The sequence below is a fragment of the Salmo salar genome, chromosome ssa25, assembly GCF_905237065.1.
Source record: "Salmo salar chromosome ssa25, Ssal_v3.1, whole genome shotgun sequence".
NCBI lineage: Eukaryota > Metazoa > Chordata > Actinopteri > Salmoniformes > Salmonidae > Salmo > Salmo salar.
In genome coordinates, this window is record NC_059466.1 from 29,105,496 (window position 1) to 29,118,306 (window position 12,811).

Sequence of the window (12,811 nt, forward strand, 5' to 3'; positions counted from 1 at the left end):
TGTGCGTGCGTCTTGACAGGCAGCGCACACACACACACACACACACACCTATACTAGAGATTACTTTCGTCTGATTGGCTGTCTCTCTACAAAGGGAGCCGCTAGTCTTCTGCCCACCCACTGTTTATAGCTCTCCTCGGTCAGAATTTCCTTCCTTCCACTCAAAGTAGTCTATTCATCCAGAGCACCAGGTCTCACCATGGCAGCTAATGATTACCGAGGCTACCTGAGGAACCACTCCGACACAGAGAGCGCTCAGCCCCGCTACCACCCGTCCCATGGCTCGGAACCCACCTATAGACCGCTTATATTCGGAACTCTTGCTGTTATGGGATTGCTGCAGATTGCATCGAGTGTGGCGATCTTGTTACACTTGACAGGTTATCTCCAAGAGGTAAGACACTTTTCAACGTGCACAACGGGTGATAATATAACTAGGCCTATGCGACACACATGCGAGTTGCGACACTAGTGCCCGTCAACATTTTAACGTGGAGCTGCGGGTTGCCTGCTTTCAGTTTGATTTTAAATAAGCAACCTAACAATAGCCTAAACAATATGAATATGCAACATTGTCGTTTATTAAATAGTTGTCAGTTCCGCATTGCTTTCCTGGAATAGGCTACCAAGACATATTGCAGTTTGAAGAGCACAGGTTTGAACCTCGCAGGTTCAGTTCCGGCTCGCCACTTCTTGAGAAACTTGCGGCTGATGAGCGTGAGCACTTTCTTAGAACAATCTGTGCTCTGGGCTGCAAGTGACCGTACTTCTGTGAACTTGTCCACAACAGTAAAACAAGCTGTCAGCGCTCTGTTTTACATAGCCTATCTATTATCTCTCTGTACTGCTGAGATTTCCCGCCCAGATTATAGGGAGTTAACAGTTATTTCGGCAATACAGTATTTTCCATTTGTTACAGACCTTATCAAAGCAATCTCCGGTTTTCACAACAATAAATCTCAACAGGCAGATGGGGATAGTGAACATACTGTAAAGCTGTCATTCAAGCAATCTTGTTTGTAAAATGCAGCTGTTTTTACTTATTGCGGGCATTTTTTGGGGTGTTTACTCTGTTATTTGAGGTTTTTAGAGGTATCCGTTGAATACTGAGAATAAACAGATGTTTCTTAAAGTTTATTATGTAGTTTGGGGAGGTGGGCTGCAACAGTTTATAGCCAGGTTTCAGAAACCCACCAAGAATCTCTCCTAAAGATTTTTAGCTGTTCTGAAATTCAAAACAAAATTCAAAAATGCTTTATTGGCAAAATAAAATACTAAATTTGTATTGCCTAAGCAACCATATACAAAATAAACCTGTATCACTTCTCTTATCTCCAGGTCTTCTCCAGGCAAGCCATTAGCCCTCAGCATACAGAGACAGAATAACTTTTCAGTGATATTTATGTGCTTCAGTGCCAGTCAGGTGGCTAACCTGTCAGCTACCCCTATCACCATGCACAATCAGTCTTGTATAAGACAGCATTAACATTCGGTCTGGGTTGTTATTTTTTCTGTATGGTGGTTTGTGGAGTTGAATGGTTTCATGTTTCAACAAGCCAAACAACAAGAAAACATTTCAGTTCCATCACGATGCTCCATCAGTCTTCACACACAGGCCTAATGAAGTCCAGCATGTGGTGTGTGTTTGGAGAGAGAAAGAGAGCGAGCGAGCATGCTGCAGAATAATGTCAATGTTTGTTTGACCCATCTTTTGCCATAAATAAAGTGTTGTGGTGTGTGCCGGTAGCTTGTTAACTCCTGGAGACAAGTCAGAGTAGGAAAAGAGAGAGTATCTTAGAGCTGTATTTGGCACGAGGACCAGGTTGTGTTAGGAAATGGATGCAGAAAGAAAATCTCTGCTGTGAGCCATCAAACTCCATATTAAAAGTCTCCCATTCAGACTGTCCTTCCCTGGTCCTGCAGTGAGAAAGCATCTGATTGGGCTGAATTATCTTTCCACTCAGCGAAGAGAAAGAAAAACGAGACACTGAGCCGTTCTCTGAATAAACGGTCCTCCCGACGACAGACCCATAGGGTAGCACTGTCTCCCTGTCTGAACACCTGTAGGAGTCACTGTATCTGATGAGGGAGCAGGAGGCAGCACAGCTCCTTGCCTCAGGAGGAATGTGCTGCTGAAGGCTGTTTCTAAACACTCAGACTCTGAGGGTCTGAGAGACCAGGATGTACAGGACATCTGGTTCTAGATAGAGTTATAGGGATGGGAATGGGTATTATAGGTAATGGTTGAAGAGGTCTGGTGATGACCAGTACAGAGAAATGGCACCTGGAACCTACGGATACAGTGCCTCACTAGACTATATGTCCATGCTAGAAAGCGCAATAATGGCAGGGATGGAAGTTGTGGTTATAAAGTTCAGTTCTTACAATATGTCCTCTTTAACCATTTGATCAATTCATGTCATTAATGGTTGGCCAGAGAGTCAATTCACATGGTCTTCCAGGTTTCAGTCAATTCATTGTGACACCCTTGGGGCTACCTGTCAACAATGTGTGTGTTTTACTCTGATAGATTAGGGGGATTGTTAGGTAATATTCGTCTTCTTAACGCCAGTGTTTGTTTCTGTTTCCAGGTAGACATCTCCTCTGCCCCACAGCAGCCAATAGAGGTGAGTTGACCCCTGTCTGATCATAATAACCAGCCCTCTCATTGGTCCAAAGAGGGTTTTTAACTGTATGTTGTTCTGTACTTCCTGGTAAGGTACAATTAATAGGCATATGTTTGTCATTAAAGCTCAGGAGATTGTCGGATGACACTTTATATTATAATCTTTTTTCAGATGGTATTTATCTGGTAATGTAATTAAAAAGGTAATTGCTGTTTTGGAGGAAATACCAGATAAATAGGCTAATTACTGTGAAAGAGGATTACATACATACATACATTTTTTTTTTTCATTTTAGTTTCTTTTTTTTTTCTTGCTGCCCCCGTGATCGAACCCTGGTGCCACACTATACATACATACATACATACATACATACATACATACATACATACAACTTTGGGGGGGGCAAATAATTTGTCCCCCCCAAGTTATATATACACTATATATAAAAAAGTATGTGGACACCCCTTCAAATTAGTGGATTCGGCTATTTCAGCCACACCCGTTGCTGACAGGTGTATATAATCGAGCGCACAAGCATGCAATCTCCCTAGACAAACATTGACAGTAAAATGGCCTTAATGAAGAGCTAAGTGACCTTCAGTGTGTCTGTCCACAAGCCTAAAATCACAAAGCGCAATGCCAAGCGTCTGCTGGAGTGGTGTAAAGCTCGCCGCCATTGGAGCAGTTCTCTGGAGTGATGAATCATGCTTCACCATCTGGCAGTCCGACGGATGAATCTGGGTTTCGTGGGATTCCAGGATAATGCTACCTGCCCCAATACATAGTGCCAACTGTAAAGTTTGGTGGAGGAGGAATAATGGTCTGGGGCTGTTTTTCATGGTTCGGGCTAGGCCCCTTAGTTCCAGTGAAGGGAAATCTTAATGCTACAGCATACAATGACATTCTTTACGATTCTGTGCTTTCAACTTTGTGGTAACAGTTTGGGGAAGGCCCTTTCCTGTTTCAGCAATGCCCTCGTGCACAAAGTGAGGTCCATACAGAAATGGTTTGTCGAGATCGGTGTGGAAGAACTTGACTGGCCTGCACAGAGCCCTGACCTCAACTCCATCGAACACCTTGGAGACGAATTGGAACGCAGACTGCGAGCCAGGCCAAAATCTGTGCCTGACCTCACTAAAGCTCTTGTCCCTCAGCAATGTTCCAACATCTAGTGGAAAGCCTTCCCAGAGGAGTGGAGGCTGTTATAGCAGCAAAGGGGGGACCAACTCAATATTAATGCCCATGATTTTGGAATGAGATGTTCGACAAGCAAGTGTCCACATACTTCTTTTTTGGGTGGACATAAGACTGTAAAAGCACCAGCAAATCAGCTCCGAGGGATTTTAAATTTGGAAATTTGCTCCAAAGTATTCCCACGCATAATAAAGAGATATACGGTATGTGATTGTATACAAATGTAAGCAAGGTTTGAAACGATTATGTTTTAGTCAAATATTATCTGTTTGGGGTTCTTGCGGTCAATTTGCAGTCTACAAATTATTTGTATATTATGTTCCGGGCCCCTGACCATCCACTCAAGAAACAAAAAAGAAAAAAAAATGTCTTGCTGTTGAATCTAGTTGATGATCCCTGATCTACAGGATATAAATTCCAAGGCTCTGTTTCCTTTTTGGCTTCATTCATTGATTCTCTGACACGAAACATCCTTGTCCTGTGTGTGAGTTAGCCTATGGCAGTCCTGTTTGGTCAAACCAGAATATCAGTAAAAGCTAGGGGAAACTACTGGGTAACCACCTTGGTGTGCATGTTCAGCGTTTGGATTTCAGTAAGGGAAAAAAAAGTGTTACAACATTCCACCTTGTAGGTTGAGTAAAGGCATTCCAACAATGTTTTGATGCAAGGCATTTCCTCCTATAAGTTGCAACCAGGAAGGAGCAGTATTATCAGCATGGGGTGGTGTACAATTCAGTATTTAAAACTTAAAAACAAACTTTTATATTAAAACAAAAACAAGGTAACCCATTATCAAATTTGTGCTAAGTCGTGCTGTTCCCATGCTTTTGTTTTTAAAGTGAGGAGCAGAAAGCTTGTTGTGCATACCCCAGCAGCTTTACACCCTATGCCAAATCCAGCTTCAAACCCTAACCCCACTGTGGTCTGGAGCCTGTAGAGAGGTCAAGCCAGTCATCATCCTAATAACATGAGGATTGGGGGGGGGTAGGTCTAGAGTCAGTTTGGCCTGTAGTTTGCTGTACTGTAGTGGGGCACCAATCAGATGATATCATGGTTTGGCAGAGGCAGTTGCAAAGTCAGTTTGTCTTGAGTAAACCTTTGCTCATCAGTAACAGTGGTATATAGTGGTGGAATGCACCATTGTTGAGGTCAGACAGGAGTTTCTGTAATTACTTCTTGGAATGTTCTACCATCTCTCTGGCACAGGTTTCCACCGGCAACAGCCAAATCTTTCCAGGAAGTAAAACACAAAGAAAGTTAGCAGCTCTACTTTGCTCTCATTGCCCCAAAAGAGTGCTTAGACAAACCACTCACTTTGCTCTGTCCTGCCTTGGACTAAGGAGGCCTTTGTGTCGTCAGAGTGACATCTCGGCCAGGGATGGTTCCCATGCTGTAGTCTCAACCCTGGTCCAGCCTCCAGAGTGACATCTCGGACAGGGATGGTTCCCATGCTGTAGTCTCAACCCTGGTCCAGCCTCCACAGTGACATCTCGGACAGGGATGGTTCCCATGCTGTAGTCTCAACCCTGGTCCAGCCTCCACAGTGACATCTCGGACAGGGATGGTTCCCATGCTGTAGTCTCAACCCTGGTCCAGCCTCCAGAGTGACATCTCAGACAGGGATGGTTCCCATGCTGTAGTCTCAACCCTGGTCCAGCCTCCAGAGTGACATCTCGGACAGGGATGGTTCCCATGCTGTAGCCTCAACCCTGGTCCAGCCTCCACAGTGACATCTCGGACAGGGATGGTTCCCATGCTGTAGTCTCAACCCTGGTCCAGCCTCCAGAGTGACATCTCGGACAGGGATGGTTCCCATGCTGTAGTCTCAACCCTGGTCCAGCCTCCACAGTGACATCTCGGACAGGGATGGTTCCCATGCTGTAGTCTCAACCCTGGTCCAGCCTCCAGAGTGACATCTCAGACAGGGATGGTTCCCATGCTGTAGTCTCAACCCTGGTCCAGCCTCCAGAGTGACATCTCGGACAGGGATGGTTCCCATGCTGTAGTCTCAACCCTGGTCCAGCCTCCACAGTGACATCTCGGACAGTGATGGTTCCCATGCTGTAGTCTCAACCCTGGTCCAGCCTCCAGAGTGAACCCTGCTCTAGGCTTTATGAGGTGTGAGGCTGACAGGTCCGTTTGGCTCCTACTGTGTTATCATAGAGTGTGTGTGTGTGTGTTGTGGCAGTCTTCCCTGGGACCAGTGTTACTTTGCTGATAAATTTGTGTTTTTTTAAAAGACCAGGCCTTACTAAGAGCTGTCATGTCTCATGTTTGCTTTTGTTAGGTGCCCTTTGATTTGAGGCAGGATCGAGCCAGGCTGGGCCTACAGTGGGACCTGTGGTCAGCCTGATGGCCAGAGGGTCAGAGAGCACAGGATACTCAGAGCTCAATGGGTTGGAATGGATGACTCATGGCTGTTGTCTATTGTACAGTGTTGCACACTATTGTGCGGTGCTGTGCTGTAGTCTTCTATTGCACTGTGGACTGAACTGTGTGAAAGGTGATACAATAGAGTAAAACAGTATAGTACAACACAGGAGTGGATAACTATAGTCCTGGATGGCCACACAGAGTGTACTGGTTTTGACCCTTCGCCTCTAAATCAGTGACTGATTCAGACCTAGGACACCAGGTGATGGGAATTTGGCCAATAAATGACATTAATGAATGACATTAATGAAACAGAAACAGCCGTAGGCCTGGGTCTGAATACACTGCAGTAGTAAGGTTTATATAGTAGACCAGTAACCATCCCAGCTCTGTATCTATCCAGCTAACGTAATCCTCTATTTCTGGGAAGGGGGTATTGTGGTTGAGTGTCTCACCACAAATCAAGGCCAAATGCCACAGTGTTGGGCCAGGGAGAGTTAGACCGTTATTTATCCGTAGCCTTGGCCAGACTTGTTTACCCTGTCTAATTCGAAACCACTTTTCTGTAAACATGTTTAAACGCAAATGGTTTTTAGAAGAGAGACAGTACTAATCTTGGACTCAATGTCTACAAGTCTGTCTGCTCCTGTTGTTTTCTGAGTAAATATAGAAGACTTAATATTAGTGTCACGCAGGTGCAATAATGGTGCTGCAAACCACAGTGATGATCATTTCAGGGCAATAGTCTGTTTTATATTTAATGTTCCGTGCCATCTCTATTCAGAGGTGTTGTGTGTGGTTTTCAGGAAATTTAAGAACATTCTTCCATTTCAACATTGGCTGGGGATGGAGGGGAGATGGTATATCAGGCATACCAGGGCTGATCAAAATGTAGGAAATTACAAAACAAGTTGAAACATCTACAGGATGTCTCTGTTCTGGAAGTAAGTGTCTCTAGCAGACGGTAGGTCTTCACACGGAACCCGTTCAGTCAGGCAGGCTGGGTAACTGTCTGTTTACCTGCATAGAGACTCTGTTTTGTTTGTCTATGTGCTGCGTCTTGTCTCCAGTCTGTGTACTATAGCTCAGACCGGTGATACGTATGTCATCGCACCACTCCAGGGTTGAATCTAATCAAGTTGGAAGTGGTGCCAGAACTGTGAAAGGAACATCATCTGAAAGGTGACATTAACCAGCAGCCCTAGGGTTACAGAACCACACCACAATGACTGGTGCTGCTTAGAGGTTCACTTGGCAGAACTACTGGGAGAAGTGTGTGGGAAACACATGCAAGCACACACACAAATTAAAATAGACAATGAAATAAGCATTTGTTGAAACATGTGGCAACTGCTTAGAAAGCATTATGATTGGGCTAATGATAAATCACTTCCAGATAGTGGGTTGCAGCTGGACGGTCACTCACTCTGTCTGATTTGAAGGGAAGAATGTCAAACTACTGTACAAGCTACACTACAAAATGACCCTGTGGTATCCATCCTTCCTCTCAGTGACTACTTTTTAAAAACTGTTGATGCCAGAGTTCCCAGGCCTTTACAGTTCCACCCTGCTCTGACATGTGTAACGTTCCGTTGAGGACCATTTCCTTTCCATTTCCACAGGAAGTGCAGACAGAACCGATCATTGCTGACGCCCTGAGGGACCCAAGAAAAGGCAGACAACGCTGCAAAAACCAGGGGAGGGAGGGGCTTCCATCAGCTCATCTACCAATCAAAGTGACCATCGACTACGTGAAGAGTAAGCTCATAGAAGTAGCCAACAGTAAGCCACAGTTTACAGCTAGATTAGAACTAGTCTACTGCAACCAATATTCATTTTACAGTACAATGGCAAAACTATGTGACAGATCTTTGACTGACTGACTGACTGACTGATGGATTGACTGATTGATTTATTTGCTGATTAGTTGATCAACTGATTGACTTGCTGATGTATTATTGTTCCAGAGGGGGAGCTAAGAGCAGCTATGATCCATTGGGACGAGGCGCAGGGTCACCTGAAGAAGATGCGTTACCATGACGGCCGTCTCCTGGTGGATGAGCCAGGCCTGTACTACGTCTACGCCAAGACCTGTTTCCGCTACTACGACCTGGAACCTGAGACAGAGCCCAGCGACGCCCCTGGACACGCCCTCGCCACACCCCAGACCGTGGACGTAAACAACGCCCAGCTCATCCAGTACATCTCCCAGGAGAAACACACGTCCTCGCCCAGCAAGTCTGTGGTGCTGATGAAAACAGGCAGCACCATGCGCTGGAATAACTCTCAGTATAACATGTACTGTGCCCAGCAGGGCAGGGGGGTGATGCTACAGCACGGGGACGGACTGTTTGTTAACGTGTCCAACGCCTGGATGCTGGACCCTGAACCGGAGGGGACATACTTTGGGGCGATCAAGATGGGGAACTGAACCCACATACAGAGGAGGAGGATGTGCTACTGGATGTTCTGCAGGCGTAACTGCCAAACAACCACAGAGAGACAGAGCACTTACTGCATGTGAGATTACTGGATTTGTGTTTGATTTGTTTTTGTATTGAAAAGGTATGGGCTATGTTGCTCTTCACCAGATAGCCTTCTTACCCGATAGAGAATGAGGATAGGCAGTTATTTAGATGAGGTGTTATGGATACCTCTGGTCACTCACTAGGCCTTCAACAAACCACATAATATGCCGTGCACACATACTTTAGACAAGACAACCATTTTCCTTATGGTCCAAAACTACACTGGATGCTTTTTAGTAGACTTTTTTATACAGCTGATTTTATACAACATTTTATCAACCACTTAAGATTGTTGATATTTGTCATTCCAGGGAGCGCTTTTGAAAATGTTTGTACAATGTTTTTTTCAAGCGTAGTAGTATGAATCCTATTGAGAATGTTTCTGTTTATCGGCTAACGACACAGTCATTCCTCATCCCTAGCCTGGCCCCTCATAGTTTACTAAACATTGTCATCGTCTTGAACAGAAGCACAGCTGGGGTACTTTGTTTCTAACTGAGTAGAGTTTTCACCAATCATGCTCCTCGGTCTCTCTTTGGAAAGGATGAAGTGGAGGTTAGAGGGTGAATAGGATGTTATTCAGTAGTGAACACAGTACTATTGTCCGTTCAGGCAACATTTAACATGACATAATGTGCTGTGTAAGAACAGATATAAAACTGTTCATTTTTGTTTTCCAAGAAAATACAGAAAAGTGAGTACAGAAGAGGCAGCTAATGGCTCCATAACTGCATTGACTTAGTTTATCCAGGAGAGACTTGGTGTAATCCCTCATCACAGTAACTGCATTGACTTAGTTTATCCAGGAGAGACTTGGTGTAATCCCTCATCACAGTAACTGCATTGACTTAGTTTATCCAGGAGAGACTTGGTGTAATCCCTCATCACAGTAACTGAGGGGAACATGGTTGTGGTTTGGATCAAACGTTTGTTTTCTTATTTTGATTTGTTTTTCCCCAAACTACATAGTATTGAACTCTCCTTGCCCTGTCTTTGGTGGTTTATACGAGTAATGATAATCAAAAACAACTGATGTAGCGACGCAAACTGAAGATAGCTGGCCTGTCTTACCGTAGGGGACAAGAGCAAATATTCTTGTCTTTATGAAACTAGCGGATCCAGATTGACTTTGGTCCACCTTTAATTTATAGTTTCTTTTTTTCAATTTACTCTTCGAGAAGGTAAATGGGAATATGCACTAAATGTATTTATTTATTAGACATAAAAATGCAGATATGTACCATTGGTTAAATGATCTGTCTGCTTTAAAATCATGTATATTTTATGTCTGTATTACAGTAGGCAGTACTTAGTTTATCAGTAGATGCGCTTTTTTTGTTCAAACACAGGGGCTTAATGTTGAAATCTGTATTTATGTATTTTTTATTTTGACAATTCTGTGTGCACTTGCCTAGCCGAAGCAGAATATACTGTCCATCATAAGATTGTAGCAAACTTTAAAAAAAATCTTCATCTTGTAATTTTTTTCAAAAATTTGATGTTTATTTATGTCAGTTTAACTAATAAAATCATTACTTTTCTATATAGGTTTGTTCGATTATTTTCTCATCAAATCAAAATCAATTTGTCACATGCGCCGAACACAAAAGGTTACCGTGAAATGCTTACTTACAACAATGCAGAGTTTAAAAAAGTAAGAAAAATGTGCTAAATAAACTAAAAAGAAAAACAGTAACACAATTACAAGGCTATATACAAGGAGTACCAGTACCGAGTCAATGTGCTTGGGTACAGGGTAGAGGAGGTAATATGTACATGTAGGTAGGGGGTAAAGTCACTGCATAGATAATAAAAAGAGAGTAGCAGCAGCATATGTGAAGAAATGTGAATGTGTGGCATCAATATTATATTTATTTAACTAGGCAAGTCAGTTAAGAACAAATTCTTATTTACAATGACGGCCTACCCCGCCAAACCAGGACGACGCTGGACCAATTGTGCGCCACCCTATGGGACTCCCAATCACGGCCGGTTGTAATACAGCCTGGAATCAAACCAGGGTCTGTAGTGACGCCTCTAGCAGATGCAGTGCGTTAGACCGCTGCGCCACTCAGGAGCCCACATATGCTGGCGCGACCGTGTGTGTGTGTGTTTTGCAGTATCAGTGTAGTATGTGTGTGGTTAGAGTCCGGTCAGTGTACATTGAGCCTGTGCAAGAGTCTGTGCAGAAAAATATATTAAATAAGAATAAAATAAGAGGGTCAATGTAAATAGTTTGGGTAGCCATTTGATTAACTGTTCAGCAGTCTAATGGCTTGGGGGGGTAGAAGATGTTAAGGATCCTTTTTGTGCCATACTTGGCGCTCAGCTACCGCTTGCCGTGCGGTAGCAGAGAGAACAGTCTATGGCTTGGGTGGCTGGAGTCTTTGATAATTTTTAGGACCTTCCTCTGACACCACCTGATAGAGGCCCTGGGTGTCAGGAAGCTTGGCCCCAGTGATGTACTGGGCCGTCCACACTAACCACACTAACCTCTTAGTGATATGGACACCAAGGAACTTGAAGCTCTCAATCCACTCCACTACAGCCCTGTTATTGTAAATTAGGGGCGTTGTCTGCCCTCCTTTTCCTGTAGTCCACAATTCACGTTGAGGGAAAGGTTGTGGTCCTTGCACTACACTGCTAGGTCTCTGACCTCCCTATAAGCTGTCTCATCATCGTCAGCGATCAGGCCTACCACCGTCGTGTTATCGGCAAACTTAATGAGGGTGTTGGAGTCGTGCTTGGCCACGCAGTCGTGGGTGAACAGGGAGTACAGGAGGGGACTACACACGCACCCCTGAATGGCCCCCGTGTTGAGGGTCAGTGAGGTGGATGTGTTGTTGTCTACCCTCAACATCTGGGGGCGGTCCGTCAGGAAGTCCAGGATCCAGTTGCATTGGGAGGTGTTCAGTCCCATTGACCTTAGCTTAGTGATGAGCTTGGAGGGTACTAAGGTGTTGAACGTTTAGCTGTAGTCAATGAACAGCATTCTCACGTAGGTGTTCCTTTTGTCCAAATGGGAAAGGGCAGTGTGGAGTGCAATAGAGATTGCGTCATCTGTGGATCTGTTGGGGCGGTATGCAAATTGGAGTGGGTCCAGGGTTTCTGGGATGATGGTGTTGATGTGAGCCATGACCAGCCTGTCAAAGCATTTCATGGCTACAGATATGAGTGCTACAGGGCAGTAGTCATTTAAGCAGGTTACCTTGGCGTTCTTGGGCACAGGGACTATGGTGGTCTGCTTGAAACATGTAGGTATTACAGTTAATGTCCCGTTGGTAGGATCTGGCTCGTCGACCTCTGTAGCGGCGTCTCCCCTTCTTACAAATTACGGGGATTTGGGCCTGGTCTGGGAAGAGCAGTATATCCTTCACATCCGGTTCATTAAAGAAAAAATCCTCGTCCAAGGTGAGTAATCGCTGTTCTGAAGTCCAGAAGGAAATGATGGCAGAAACATTATCTACAAAAAAGTTTAAAAACACAGCACAAAAAAACCCATAAAATAGGTCATGACCCGTAAAATGGCGGCCATCCCCTCTGGCGCCATTTTAACATAAATGCATAACGCTATGAATCGTAGATGATGTGTCACATCATCCTTTACGGACTTAAACAGAAAGTTTAAAATGACATGTGACCAAACCAAAGGTCTACCCTGGTCATACCCAGCTCCAGTCATTATACCATATGGTGTAACCCTCGTCTTTACCCTACAGCTACTGTCATATGGTGTAACCCTCGTCTGTTGTCATATGGTGTAACCCACTCTCCCAATAACTCAGTGTAGATATCTGAACCACAGGGGACCTGGGGAGTAAACAGAACCAGATTGGAGACAATGAAAATGACTCACATTCATTACGTTTATTACATGGGTGTGTTTGGGATATGTGTATGGAATATACTGTACGTGTAGTGTGTGTATGGGAAATGTGGGTGGTTGTAGTGTGTTCCTGGGGGTATGTGACCAGAACAGTGAAGCTGGTTCTCTGGGTCCGGTCTGAAAGATGTTTAACAAGCATATGGTCTGGAGATGACTCTTTTCTTTACACTTCCATACAGAGGGACCTCAAAGGCTTGCAGCAC

The 12,811-nt window shown here is 44.4% G+C and overlaps 1 protein-coding gene across 2 annotated transcripts; it reads left to right on the top strand.

The window, feature by feature from the left end:
* The first annotated feature begins 87 nt into the window (after positions 1–87).
* Positions 88–10,267, top strand: tnfsf11 (TNF superfamily member 11). 2 transcript variants are annotated; one of them, XM_014173909.2, is made up of 4 exons: positions 88–394; positions 2,592–2,627; positions 7,817–7,976; positions 8,162–10,267. In XM_014173909.2, exons 1-4 carry the CDS (start codon positions 200–202, stop codon positions 8,623–8,625), a joined length of 855 nt encoding a protein of 284 aa, XP_014029384.1. In that variant the 5' UTR covers positions 88–199; the 3' UTR covers positions 8,626–10,267. The 2 variants fall into 2 exon arrangements, with proteins under 2 accessions (XP_014029384.1, XP_014029385.1); XM_014173910.2 differs by having other exon boundaries at positions 96–394; positions 7,817–7,952.
* The last annotated feature ends 2,544 nt before the right edge of the window (positions 10,268–12,811 follow it).

Bases quoted from the DNA above. Each gene is read 5' to 3' on its own strand.
- tnfsf11 (XM_014173909.2), top strand. From the start codon at position 200: ATGGCAGCTAATGATTACCGAGGCTACCTGAGGAACCACTCCGACACA. The intron at 395-2,591 runs GTAAGACACTTT...TTCTGTTTCCAG, and splicing joins TGACAGGTTATCTCCAAGAG to GTAGACATCTCCTCTGCCCC. The intron at 7,977-8,161 runs GTAAGCCACAGT...TTATTGTTCCAG, and splicing joins GCTCATAGAAGTAGCCAACA to AGGGGGAGCTAAGAGCAGCT.